General features: G+C 32.2%; 4 protein-coding genes across 4 annotated transcripts, besides 1 other annotated feature; 1 reads left to right on the top strand and 3 right to left on the bottom strand.

Moving 5' to 3' along the window:
• Positions 1-688: 688 nt before the first annotated feature.
• TVAGG3_0558770 (histone, subunit A domain-containing protein) lies at positions 689-1,198 on the bottom strand (the record flags this gene model as incomplete). Its single annotated transcript, XM_001306372.1, has 1 exon — positions 831-1,190. One exon carries the CDS (start codon positions 1,188-1,190, stop codon positions 831-833), a length of 360 nt encoding a protein of 119 aa, XP_001306373.1.
• Positions 1,199-1,239: 41 nt separating this feature from the next.
• TVAGG3_0558780 (DNA primase protein) lies at positions 1,240-2,645 on the top strand (the record flags this gene model as incomplete). Its single annotated transcript, XM_001306373.1, has 1 exon — positions 1,269-2,534. One exon carries the CDS (start codon positions 1,269-1,271, stop codon positions 2,532-2,534), a length of 1,266 nt encoding a protein of 421 aa, XP_001306374.1.
• Positions 2,646-3,016: 371 nt separating this feature from the next.
• TVAGG3_0558790 (amphoterin-induced protein family) lies at positions 3,017-4,279 on the bottom strand (the record flags this gene model as incomplete). The annotated part of the gene is made up of 1 exon (XM_001306374.1): positions 3,017-4,279. The coding sequence occupies one exon, from the start codon at positions 4,277-4,279 to the stop codon at positions 3,017-3,019; it is 1,263 nt and encodes a 420-aa protein (XP_001306375.1).
• Positions 4,280-6,873: 2,594 nt separating this feature from the next.
• Positions 6,874-6,905: a mobile genetic element.
• A 564-nt stretch (positions 6,906-7,469) lies between these two features.
• Positions 7,470-11,227, bottom strand: TVAGG3_0558810 (uncharacterized protein; the record flags this gene model as incomplete). Its single annotated transcript, XM_001306375.1, has 1 exon — positions 7,497-11,174. The coding sequence occupies one exon, from the start codon at positions 11,172-11,174 to the stop codon at positions 7,497-7,499; it is 3,678 nt and encodes a 1,225-aa protein (XP_001306376.1).
• Positions 11,228-13,547: the final 2,320 nt, after the last annotated feature.

Consider the following 13,547-nt stretch of genomic DNA (forward strand, 5'->3'; position numbering starts at 1 on the left):
ATTCTGAAATTTGAATGGATAACACAAAAATTGAATAGTTTACGTCAATAAAAAAGAGAAAAATGAAGCCAATGTGTCTCGAACCTAGGACTTAGAGCAGCAATCCCACTGTTTATCCCATTACATATTACACTACATGCATCTCTCACCTCAGTGAATGAGATCAACTATATGATAACTTTTCCCCATTATATTCTTGTGGAAAAGTGACAAATAGCAACTTTGACCCTCTCTCTTCAAATTTTTTTATCTGTTGAAAATTTTGAGAACACTTTACATAATTTGTGAAAGTGATGTTTGAAATATAGATAAAACAATAAAGTAACAACGATCATAATAAAATTTTGAAAATAAACTATATTTGTCAAAAAAATTCAAAATACTGTTATGGACTCTGGCCAAAATACTTTGACAAACATTGTTCACTTGATTGTAAATACATTTTGGATACAATTTCACTATTAATACAGATATTTTTATTAGAATTGGAAATTTCATTTTCAAGTTGCATATATAAGCTAAATAGTATAATACTTGGCCAAAGTAAGCTGCATTAAAGAAATGGTTACTCATAATATCATATAGCTCCAATAATTCAAAAAAAATATCAGAATCTTTTGATAAAAAATTGATAAACAACAATAAGTATTTATTCAAACTTAGCAAAAACATTGATACTAATATATATTGAAAGCTTTATCGCTTGAAATATTGATTTTATTAACAAATTGTATTTTTAAGGAGAAATTTCCTTCAACATGCAAGGGTATTAATATACAACGAACAAAACATACTAACATTTCGAAAATGGCTTGGTTTCTCGTAAAAATTTAGTCTTTGAGCATATTTTTCAAGTTTTTGGACTTCTTTGGCTTAGAAGTTATACCTAAGTGCTTTTCCTTGTATTCTTGAAGATGTTGATAAGTCTTTGGCATCTTTCTGGAAAGTAAAATTACGTCATCAACTGTTATTTCTTTTCTTCCTGCATGTTTTGCAAAATCAACTAAATCTCTTACCATTATTTGAGTGATATATTGCGAAACTAAAGAAGACAAGCAATTAATATAGCTACTTGTTGCTTTATCGTTAGTTTTCTTCTGAACAATCTTCTGACATGAGAAAAAAATTGATTTTTCATAAACGCTTTGCCTTTCTTCTTGGCTAGGCTGATTTACATATTGATCAATCATAATGAAAAAGTGACAAAACGAGGAAGTAAAAATAATCGTCGAGGAAGTTCGTAGTGAATAATTCTTATAAAAAAATGAATGAAGAGAAGATTTTTATTTCAGCATAAAGAAATTGAAGAAACTGCTAGCTTATATGCACCTACTTATGAAACAATACCATCCATGCAGTTGTCTTTTGAAGAAATTTTATCAATTGCTGAGAAAAGATTTCAATTTCATCGATTATTAGAGTTTGAAGAATCGCAAGAGACTGTAGAGTTCTCAAAAATCAGATCTCTATCACTAGAATATGATATTCCTTTAAAAGAAGCATCAGAAACTGATGGAGAACAAACAAAAGATCAAATTTCGTTTTTTTCTCTACTTATGATTTACACAGAAACCGAAGAACAGCAAACAAAACTTGCAGACTATGAATCACGACTGTTCTTTTATAGACTAAAGCTCAGTTACTCTTCTCCAAAACAAATTCCTGATTTCTTTTGGCCAAGTAAAGAACTGAAAGATCAAATCATCAACTCGCAGAAAGATGATTACTATTGTGTTCCTTTCGAACAAATTTTCGATCAAATCGATGTCAGAACTATTGATGTTGAAAACGGCATTGCTAAACTGACTACAGATCACGTATATCAGATTGTCCAAAAGAACTTCAACGATTTCCTTGTAAAAAAGCTACATTCCGCCGAGTTTTCGAATCTTGATTTCATAAGTTACCTCAGATCAGAATTTAAGCGAGTTACAAAGAGCGAAGATGATCAGATACTTACATTAGACAACTACGAAGAGCTCTGCCATCGATCTGCGCCTCCTTGTATTTATCGAATTTTAGATTCGCTGAAAAAGTCATCACAACTGTCAGTTAAAGGCAGATTTGAGCTCTGTATGTTCCTTAAAGGACTCGGGTTCGATTATTTCTCACAATATATTTTTTGGAAGAAACATTTTTTTTCTCCGAAAAATCCAGATTTATTTGACAAACAAATTGTTCCTTCTCTGAAATACATCTATTGTATTGACGGGAACAAGAAGAAATACCAACCCCACAGTTGCATCGCTTTGATCGGACAAGACAATCCAGAAAATCCATACCAAGTACAAGGATGTCCGTTCAGATATATGATGAGAGCTGAACTAAAGATGTACATAAAGAAAATGGGAAGAAAAATCAAAAATGAAGTGATTTCTAAAATTTGTGAACAAGTTCCTGAACATCCACAGATTGCTTGCAAACTGTTCTTTGATGGGATGTTTGAAGAAGATCCTCTGGATTACGCAGGAATGTCTCATCCGATTCAGTTCTTTAAAGAAGCTGAAACGAGAAAATCTGATCATTATTATTAGAATAAATGTATATATTATGTTATTTGCTTTATTAAATTTAAATATCAAGACTTCAAGATATGTTGTATTTCTAGCATGTGTACTTAATATTGGATTTGAAGAAGATTGACATGATTATAGGAGCACTTAATTTAATGTCAAAAACTGTTTTTATGACGAATTTATTTCAAATTGAAGCTTGTTATGGTGATACGTGAGTAGTCTCCTAAAAAATTTAAATTGGCTCAACTAGGGTTCTGCAAACTGGCTTAGAAAATGAAATGTCTAGCCAGTTACGGGCGCGTACGGGCGTCAAATTGAAAGAAAAGTGCTAAAAAAGTAAATTTTTTCTAAAAAGCGAACCAGTTTGCAGAAGCCTAGGCTCAACTATCTCTCATATAATTTATTTTCAAAATAAAAAAAATTGCATGATATTTCAAAAAAAAAGGATGGACATAAGCTATATAAAAGCCTCACACGTATGAAACTTTTGAAAATTATTTTTATTTAGAAAGATGTTGGAAGAAAAGTTTAGCTGATTTATTACATAAAGTTCGAAGACATTGAAGTTTGTTTGAACCATGAACAACACGACATTTAATAATAAGATATGGAGAAATATCAGATTCGACAATCATCTTAAGATATTCAGTAGTTTTGTTCTCAATATAAAGAGGACATTGAATAGATTTGCATTCATTGAATGCAAGAAATGAAACATTTTCAACACTAAGAGGGAAATTAACATATTTAAGATTTAAACAGCTGTTGAATGAATATGATTCAATCAACGAAACACTGTTTGGTGAAAGACTGATGTTGACAATATTGTTGCTGTGATTAAATGAATATCGGCAAATAATAGTACAATTGACAATTAGCACTTTATCTAATGATTGACTCAAATGATAAATAAGATCAAGATTTTTATCATTTTTGAAGTAAAGAGTATTATCAATACATTTATATTTATTTGATTCGAAGTTACTGATGTTTTGAAGTGAATCACATCCAGAAAATGAATTAACAAATATCATAGAAAGTGAATTTTCTTGTGAGAATGTGATTGATTTAAGATTGTTGCAGTTAACGAATGAATATTCTGAAATAATGTTAACAGTTGATGGAATAATAATACTAGTTAATGAATTGCAATTCTCAAATGATCGAACTCCGATAGTTCTTGCATTTTCTTGAATTGTAACTTGCGTCAGTTTAGAACAACCTGAAAAACATTGATTTGGAATATTCAAAATATTAATTACTTTCTCTAAGTTAATGCAATTCTCAAATGCATTGTTGTTTATATATAAATCGGGTGATGAAAAAATTATTTCATCCAAATTAGAACAATCTTTGAATGATGAAAATTCAATAGTTTGTAAATGATTGTTTGAAGAAAAATCAAGTTTATTTAGATTTAAACAATTTCTAAATGCATTATTTTCAATCAATGAAAGCTGTGAATTTTGTTCAAAACAAATTGATGCTGTTGAATTTTCGAATGCACTTGATTTGATTGTTCTAACTGTGTTAGGAATTGTAATACTATAGATGTTGTATCCCCAATATTCATAGATAATTGTTTGATCAGATTTCATAATCAATGCATTTGTTGTAATAATAAGATTTTGTTCATTCAGATATGAAACATTTACATTTGTATTTCTTTGAATTGCACGCGAATAAAATAAAGTTTTGTGAGTGAATGACATGTTTGCTTTTGGAATATAATATGAAATGAATGAATTTGAATTAACAATCATTGATGAATTAGGGAAATTAATGAAGTTAAGATTTCTGCAATTATAAAATATATCACTACCAATGAAATCTAAAGAACCTAAAAATGTAACATTAATTAAATTATAGCAATTAGAGAAAGCAGAATTTTCAATTCTTTTGACACTACTTGGGATTATTATTGAAGTGAGTTTTGATTCATAAAAGCAATTTTCTCCTAAAGTTGTAACAAATTCTGGAATTACGAAGTTTTCCAAAGATTTGTTAATAACAAAATATAAAATGCTTTTATTAGCATAAAAAGTCGTATTTTCGATTGAAAAATAAGTGTTTGACGGATTGATAGTTATATTTGTTATTTTGGAACCACTGAATGCATTTAGTTCGATTTTTGTGACATTTTCTGGAATTTCAATGAAGTAATGTTAGTATAAGAAAAAACATATCCTTTTAAAGAAGTTAATTTCGAACCTTCTGCAAAAATAACATTTGCTAGATTAGAACAGCTTTCAAATGCACTATAACCTATTATTTCAACAGATGAAGGAATTTTAATTGTTGTTACTAAAGAATTAATTAGAAAAGCATTATTTTGTATTTCTTTAAGTCCATTTGGTAGAAGTATCTCAGTAACTTTACTGCAAGTAGAAAATGCATAATTAGAAATTGTTGTAAGTTTTGTGCAGGATGATAAATTAATAATACTAAGATTGGTACAATAATAAAAACTATCCTTTCCAATTGTTGTTAAGTTAGGATTTTCTTCAAATGAAAAAGATTCTAAAGATTTTAGGTTGGAAAAACAATATTCTGTTAAAGTTTTAACAGAAGCTGGAATTATACATGTTTCGATATATTTGTGACATGCTAAATATAAAATATTTTTATCCTTTGAAAAAAGAACGTTATTTTCGATAATTAAATAATCGTTCGAAGAATTGAGTGAGAGATTTGTTAATTTATATTCACCAAATGTAGATCCACTGACTTTGTTAACTTTCGCTGGAATTTCAAAAGAAGAAATGTTAGTGTAAGAAAAAACTTCTCCTTCTAAAGAAGTTAAATTCGAACCTTCAGCAAAAGTAACATTTGTTAGATTAGAACAGCTTTCAAATGCACGATAACCTATTGTTTCAACAGATGAAGGAATTATAATAGTGGTTATATCAGATTCTTTTTGAAAAGCATATTTTTGTATTTCTTTAAGTCCATTTGGTAGAAGTATCTCAGTAACTCTACTACAATAAGAAAATGCATATAAAGAAATTGTTGTAAGTTTTGTGCATGATGATAAATTAATAATTCTAAGATTGGTACAATAATAAAAACCTTGAAATTCAATTGTTTTTAGGTTCGAATTTTCTTCAAATGAAAAAGATTGTAGTGTTTTTAAATTTTTAAAGCATTCACTTGATATAATTTCGCATCTAGCCGATATCCTAAGGTTAGATGATGAATCATTAACTTTATTAAGCGTTTTTCCATCATTCGTATAGAATCTTGAGTCAATATCTTTGTAAATTGCAGCAAAAATGATAATTATGATGAATTATCAATGCATGCTATCTTCGACGCTTTCTTTAAAATCAAAATTTTGTCAATAAATGTTTTGTAGATTATAAGTTCAATTTATAGTTACTCCATTTTCTGTAGAAACGTAAGAGTAGGAGGAAAATCTGACACCAAAATTTTTTTATCATTGAGGTTTTTTTCCCCGATTTTCTGCGATATCTGTTTAAAATAAATAGCTATTTATGCGACACAATATGCGTAGAAATATGGTGATAATGTGAATGCATAGCAGAACATATGATTTATTAAGTTTTTATCCGAGATTTCTAAATCTTGAGATCTTAAAAAACACGAATTTCAGCCCCGTTTGGCATATGGATGAAATCTATGCTACTATTAGCCAATTATGATGTATCATTTTTGTCCTGAAATACATGTAAAATTGCCGATAAACCTATTTATTTACACGTATTTCTAGAATTAACATATGAATAAGAGCTAATTAGCTTAAAAGTCATCATAAACTATATCATGTATATATATTTTATGTTGCGTTAGAATAGTAATAGCTTTGATCATGATATCTGATTATGAACTTTTTTAATGATAAGAGAAAGGTATGGAAACTCTTAACCTTAAAATTTTTTGATACCATTGAGGAACTGTGATCGAGAAAAATAGAGTGTCCTGATAGACGCATTTATCGCAAACGGAGAATATATTTATGACTTCAGAAACTATCATCTAGCTATGGTTTTGAATATAATTTCTATGCAGTAAGAGAATTAGATTGAATTCATTTGCATAAAAGATGCTTCAGTATATAATATAATAAAAGTTTTTATTAAAATCAATCTTTTGACCATATTGTATCTTACTTGGTATATAGTTTGATCTACTATTGGTTATTTGGTAGTTAGAAGGATATACTAATCTGTCAGTACAATTTTGAGACAAATGAAATATGAAAACATGAACGATAATCTGATTTTTGGGTTGTGTGGAATTGGTTTAATTGTTGAATTAAGTTGACTACGCTTGAACTTGGCAAAGATTGTAATTAGAATTGACAGAATAAGTCGAATTTTTAGAATAAAAATTAAAATTAAGGGTGCACTTACCAATTTCTCACATGCTATGAAAAAATCAATATATCTTTATTTTAATAGCAGAAAAGTATAACAGTCATATTAGGTACTATATAGTGATTCATATTTACTTTCTCCTGACCAAAAATATTAACTTTCGACCTTAGAATATTAGGTTAGAAATGATGTGTGTCAAAAAATTGAGAGAAATGTGAGAAAAAAAATTCTCTATGAAATTTTTTTCCAAAGCTTGTTTCTCTTAGAATATTCATCTAATCAAAAATCTGCTATAGGTCCCATAGGGCGAAATCCTGTTTTCCACATTATTAGCAAGGTTGTATTCACATTTAGAATATGACTAATAATATCTAAAATATTAATTCTGAATATGTATACAAATTGATTGAATTCCTGGTTTCCCATAATTGGCTAACCTAAATTTAATAAAAATATTAGTCAAAACCGATATTATCTAATATCATCTTATTTGACCTGTATAGTATATTGCAATATATGAATTCAGACATCCATATTCTATTGTATAAGAAAAAATAGATCAACTCGTATAGATAACTTATAGAACTACCAGTAAAAAAAATTGTTATGAATTTTTAAAAAAGTGAAATTATAAAATGAATTTTTACTTCACTGTCCATTGTCTCTTTCTTATTGATCTCTGGAAATCAGCAGCAGCATTCATAGCCTTTGTTTCTCTATCGATAACAGCCTGCATATCTGGAATACCAATACCGCGGCGAGCTCTGTTTGATTCTTCATCAGCTTCAGCAACTTTTCTTCTAATCATGAACAAGAACTCTCTAACAGCCAACTGTGCGTCGTTTGTGCACTGGACGGTCTTTCCACTGTTCATTTCCTTTGCAGTGTTGATGATCTGGTCCATAGAGTACAAAACAATTCCGCAGACAGATCTAGAGAAGTAAGGAGCGGAGTATTCGATAGACATAACCAAAGGAAGGTCTTTCTCAATCGCTTCTACACCTGTTGCGAGCTGTTGAATAGCAGCGATGTTTCTGATCTTCATTGCGACCATTTGTGTGAAAACAAAGAAAATGTTTTCATTGAATTTTGTGATAAATGTAGCGAAATCTGATCTCAAATCGACATGAGACTTTCTGATATCGATTTGTGTCTTTGCCTTCATTGAAAGATCGACTTTGTTCTTTACGTTTATGAGTCTGTTCTTCAGCTGCGAGATCATCATTGTTGTTGTTCTGAACTCGTACTCTGTCTGGCTGTCTTCGACGAGTTTTCTCGCTGCCTTGTTCGAATCTTCGCAAAGAACGAAATGAGTGAAATCTGCCAAAGCTCTTGCAGCTTCGTAGAATCCTTGTCTTGTCTGCTGTGACAACAAGAAGACGCAGAGTGCTCCGAGTGTCTTTGGTCTGCGTGGGGATTCAGTGACTGCCATCACTTTGTCAGTGAATTCTTGGATAAATGGTAAAAATGATCTGTCACGTTTCATGTCAAAAGCGGTTTCTTCTATCAAAATTCTGAATGCTTCTCTGCACTGTTCGAAAGTCTTGTGGCCGACTGTTCCTGGGTCTTCGTCAATTGCGTACTGTCTGAATATGTTCATGACTCTCCACAACTGTGTGTTCAATGTCCTGTATTTCTTAGAACACTCTCTTTCGAACTCTCTGACGTTTTGTCTGATGTTTTGTGCGGAATTGACTGCATCCAATGAACTCTGTTTCGCCTGTGTTGCCAATTGATGGATGTCCATTTCGCTGTCGACTTCCGGATACAAGTCTTTCGTTGGATCGCAAACTTCTGTTAAATGTCTCAAATTCTCAGGAACATGAGATTCAACAGTAAATGCAATTTCAACTAATGTCTCCGTCTTCGCCAATGTCATCTGCATAATGAACCTCTGAATGTCCACCTGTGTAGATGAGCCTTGGTAGAGTGGACCGTTCTGGTCGAGATAATCAACAATTGGTAACAAAGCCAAAACACGGGCATCGTCAATTGGGAATTGCGTCAATTGCTGTCTGAGGTCATTTGCTGGGTTTACGGACTGGAAGGCTGCATCAAGGGCGGCTGTGCAACGCTCACATGAGGCTGATGCATTGTACATTCCGTTTTTGACAAATGATCGTTCGACATCAATTCTTACTTCGTTGAAAGCGATGATGCAAGGCTCGTGAGTGGATTCTGGGGCCATTCCGAGTATTGTTGTGATGAATACGGAGAGTTTCTTCAATTTGTCTTCAGCTTCGTTGAGATTGTCGATATTTCCAGATAATTCTTCAAGAATCTGGTGTGAGAGCTTCAACTGTTGACGTGTCTCATCTGGAACGATCTTCTCGATCTTGTCCAGTGGCTTTGAGAGCTCTTTCGGTGGATTCTTCTCGAAATAAGTTAATAATTCCTTATTCCACTTTTCGACTTCATCGTGCATGGCTGTGGCTGTGATGATCAAGTACTGGCGTGTTGGCTCGCTCGGATCGTAAGAATTGGCGTGAGTAATGGCATCTTTAGATAATTGGACTAAAACTGCGAAATGTTCTGTGAGAGTCTTGTATTCGACACTGTAGCAGTTGATGTTCTCGAAATCGGCGATGATCTGCAATAATGTGTCTTTGATCTGTTGAATTGTTGACCTCATATCTGACATTTCGTTAATCCAGTAGTAGACGAACAAGAGATAGAGGATTGACCTTATGCAGGAAATGGCCAATGGTCGAAGGACAAATTGTGACTTTTCTTCGATCATCTCGCCAATGTGTTCGTGAGCCTTGAGAAGGGTTTCCGTGAACTTCTTTATGGCGTTTTCGAGTTCCTGGTGGGCATCTTGTGACTTTTGGTTCAAAGTTTGCATCTGAGCGGCAAATGTTTTTTGTTCGGACTTTGAAGCCTTGGAGGACATAACTTTCTGGGCGAAATGTTCACGCTCGGATAAGGTCTCGTAGTAGTTAGCATCGGTAGTTGTTAAATTCTCGAGATCTGTATATAAGTTCATTGCGGTTTGTTCGTCGATCAATCTGCAGATGGAAGCTGTAAGACGGACGCATTGAAAGTAAGATTTGTCGGTTTGTTTGTTCTGTTGGAAGTCCATTACGAAAGTTGCATTTTGTGTCTTAATATGGGACAATAAGAGGTGGATAACTCTTGTAGTGATCTGGGAAAGCTCGAAACGTGGGATTTCTGAGTAGTAGCTGAAGAGTTGTGCGAATGATGGAATTGCAACTGAAGCAAAGGAATCGCTGCTGCCGCGGGTGTCTGAACCGCGCTTGGCACCTGGAGATTTAAGTCTGCCGACAATTGTATTGAAGATATTCTGCATTTCATCGTTAGATTGGCAACGAACTTGAATTGGACCCTTTGGAGTGTCGTATTCGAACTTGAATGAGTCGAGACCTTCCATTTGGAGGTTCCTCATGGCAGTCAAGTTGTACTGATCGATGAAGTTCGTTGAATTTTGCTTATAAAATTTGAGAACTGAGTAACCGAGGGAAATTGTGACTTTATCCTTCGAAGGCTTCTTGCCAATAAGGCCCTGGTATCTCTCTGCGTTGACAACTATTGACATAAAGTGGATATAATTGAGAAGATAGTCAACAAAGTCATTTGTAAAGGAATCTGTAGCCTTGAGCTTCTTGTATGTTGATACAGCATCGCTGATGAATTTCTTAGGCTCTTGAATTGATCTTGGGACGAATTTGGCCAATTCTGCCTCTAAAACTTGCTTCGTATCGGAGGATTTGTATGGACCGTTCTGCTTGAGAAGGAATGAGGCCATAACGTAAGGAATATCCTTGTCCGTGCATGATAATGTGCCAGAAATGAAATCTGACTGAAGTAATTGGCAAAGCTGGTCAGTTTCGAGCCTTGTAAGGTTGAACTGTGAAGCGAATGGAGCCTGAGCAGCAAATGTACCATCCTGATCTAATACAACATTCTTTGCTGTCATGACATAAAATCTTGGATCGAGTAATTGGCTTTGTACGCAAACTGTACGAACGATTTCTCTTACCAAGAAATTGGACTTGATGCTCATCGAGATAGTTCTGTTTAATGGGTCTTGAATTGTAATTGAATACGATTCTGGAACAACGAGCATTTGCTGTTGCTGAGAATACTTAAGATCATTAATCTTGGTTTCTGGGGAGATAAAATCGTATAAGTGTTGATCATTACTTACGTAGATTTGGCTTGATGGCAAAACTTTGTCTGGAAAACACTGAATAGCGTATTCCAAAATAGCTGTTACCTCTTTATCAATATTAAAATTATGCTCAACAACATTTAAATTAGTCTGTGGGAAGAGGATGCGGACAGTTACCTCCTCACTCATTATTTAAAACAAAAAAAAGTATTTTTCAATAGTTTACTTCATTTTATTTGGAGCGATTTTATTTTTATCAAAAAATGAGACACTTTGCTGACTGCATGGATGAAATGGTCATAAGATAAATATCGATTATTTTATAATTTCGTATCTGTAAATTACCAACAGCGCTATACGAAAATGTATCAAATCTGTTTTGAGGACTATAAATCTAGCAACATGAATACTACTCCAAATAGATTGCGGTTATACTCTTAATGTTATTTTTTAACTTCAATATATATGTTATATCTTTATAATAGGATATTTTATTGATGACTTGCAGAATCAGTGATGAATACACTAAAATCAGTAAATGGCAAGCTAGCAAAGCATGATATTTTACTAATCATTTCTTATTTCATTTTAGTTACATCTAGTAAAAAATTTAATTACTTGGAAGTTACGAACGATTTTTTGATAAAATTTCTTCAGATAAATCAATTCATATAAAATTGCTTCAAAAGTTTTCACATTCAATTGAAACCAAAATCGGATTTTTATACCTTGTGAGAAGAATTGTTGATTTATTTTTGTAAAAATAATTGTCAGAATATATTTGATTTGACAATAGAAAAGTTAATGAAATATTTATTATAATCTGATATACAGATAATAAAAGAGTACTAAAATTGAGACGATTAGGACAATTGAATTTTTGAATCTAAATAATCGTTTAATACAGAATTTTTGATTCATGTGATACTAAATTATATAAAACGCTTTGTGATGCGTTTTTACATTTTTTCAATTGCAATTAAAAAAAAAAAAAGGTAGTGGGGCTTCCAGGCACTTCGTGCCTTCTAGCCCTGAAGATGATTATTATAAATGAAGTTCTTATATATACGGGTCTTCCAGGAGCTTTTCACAAATTATATATGTTTTCATGTTTTGTCAAACATGAACGTACATGTTTTGTCAAGACTTCTTCGTAAATGTTTTGTCAAACATGAACGTAAATGTTTTGTCAAACATGAACGTAAATGTTTTGTCAAGACTTCATCGTAATGAGTGTAAAGGACCCAAAAATAATGTTTAGGTGAAGAGGTGAGATCTCACCCGTTTTTTCACCTGTTTTCTCACCCTCTTGAATTTTCATGATTTCATCGTAAATGTTTTGTCAAGACTTCTTCTTCGTAATGAGTGTAAAGGACCCAAAAATATAATTTAGGGTAGAAGGTTAGATCTAACCTCTTTTCTAACCTCTTTTCTACCCTCTTGAATTTTCATGATTTCTTCGTAAATGTTTTGTCACTTTTCTGTCACTTTTCAGGAAAAAACATTTTTATTATTATATATAAATGAATTTTACAAAACCACCGTTACCGTTCTTTGGAAATAAGAGTAAATGTAAAGATATTATATTGAGAGAACTTAAGAAACTACCGAATGGTCTAACATTTGTAGATTTGTTCGGTGGAAGTTTCTATATATCCCATTTGTGCCATATAATATTCCCAGACTCAAAGATTATATGCAATGACTTCGACAACTATATGGACCGTCTCAAACATATTCCAGACACAAACAATATATTGAAAGAGTTAAAAGAAAAGATACCTATAGGTAAGATGGAACGTATACCATTAGATAAGAAAAATATTGTGAGAGAGGTTTTGAAAAAGCAGAATATATAGACTGGGATAGTATATCTGCTAGACTATTATATAGTTTCTATAAGAGTTCATGACATTGAAACACTTATGTCAAAAGTTTTATATCTTAACTATACAAATGTTTTCAAAGAGGACATAGAAAAATATATTGAGGGTATAGAGTTTGTGAGATGTCATTGGACAGATTTGTATGAAAAATATAAAGACAAGGAAAATGTTTTCTTTATAGTGGACCCGCCGTTCTATAACACATGGGATTTTCAATACCAAGTAGACTGGACTTTGAGAGACTCTTTAGAAACTTTAGACGTTTTACATAACCATCCATGCTTTTACTTTACATCCGATAAAAGTGGTTTGGAAACCGTTATGAGATGGTTAGAGGACATACATGACTATGAGTTTATATATGACAAGATAGAATATGAGAGAGGTCCTATAAACTGGAGAAAGTGTCATAACAAAGAAATTTTATTAGTAAGTAAATGTGGTTTGAAATCGGACTACTTGTTTTAAGTTTTTTCCATTGTGTCATTTATTTCTTTGACGTGGCAGAAAAGTACAGAGAATATGAAGATGAACCAATGCCTGCAAATGTTCAGTATATGTACTCGTAAGAGATATTTTTATCTAATATTAAATGACGCACAGAACTTAGCGAATGCACAGCAACCTGGACAACCAAACCCAGAGAATATTCCAAATGAAGTTAGAATACAAACTG

The sequence above is a fragment of the Trichomonas vaginalis genome, chromosome II (assembly GCF_026262505.1).
Source record: "Trichomonas vaginalis G3 chromosome II, whole genome shotgun sequence".
Classification (NCBI taxonomy): domain Eukaryota; phylum Parabasalia; order Trichomonadida; family Trichomonadidae; genus Trichomonas; species Trichomonas vaginalis.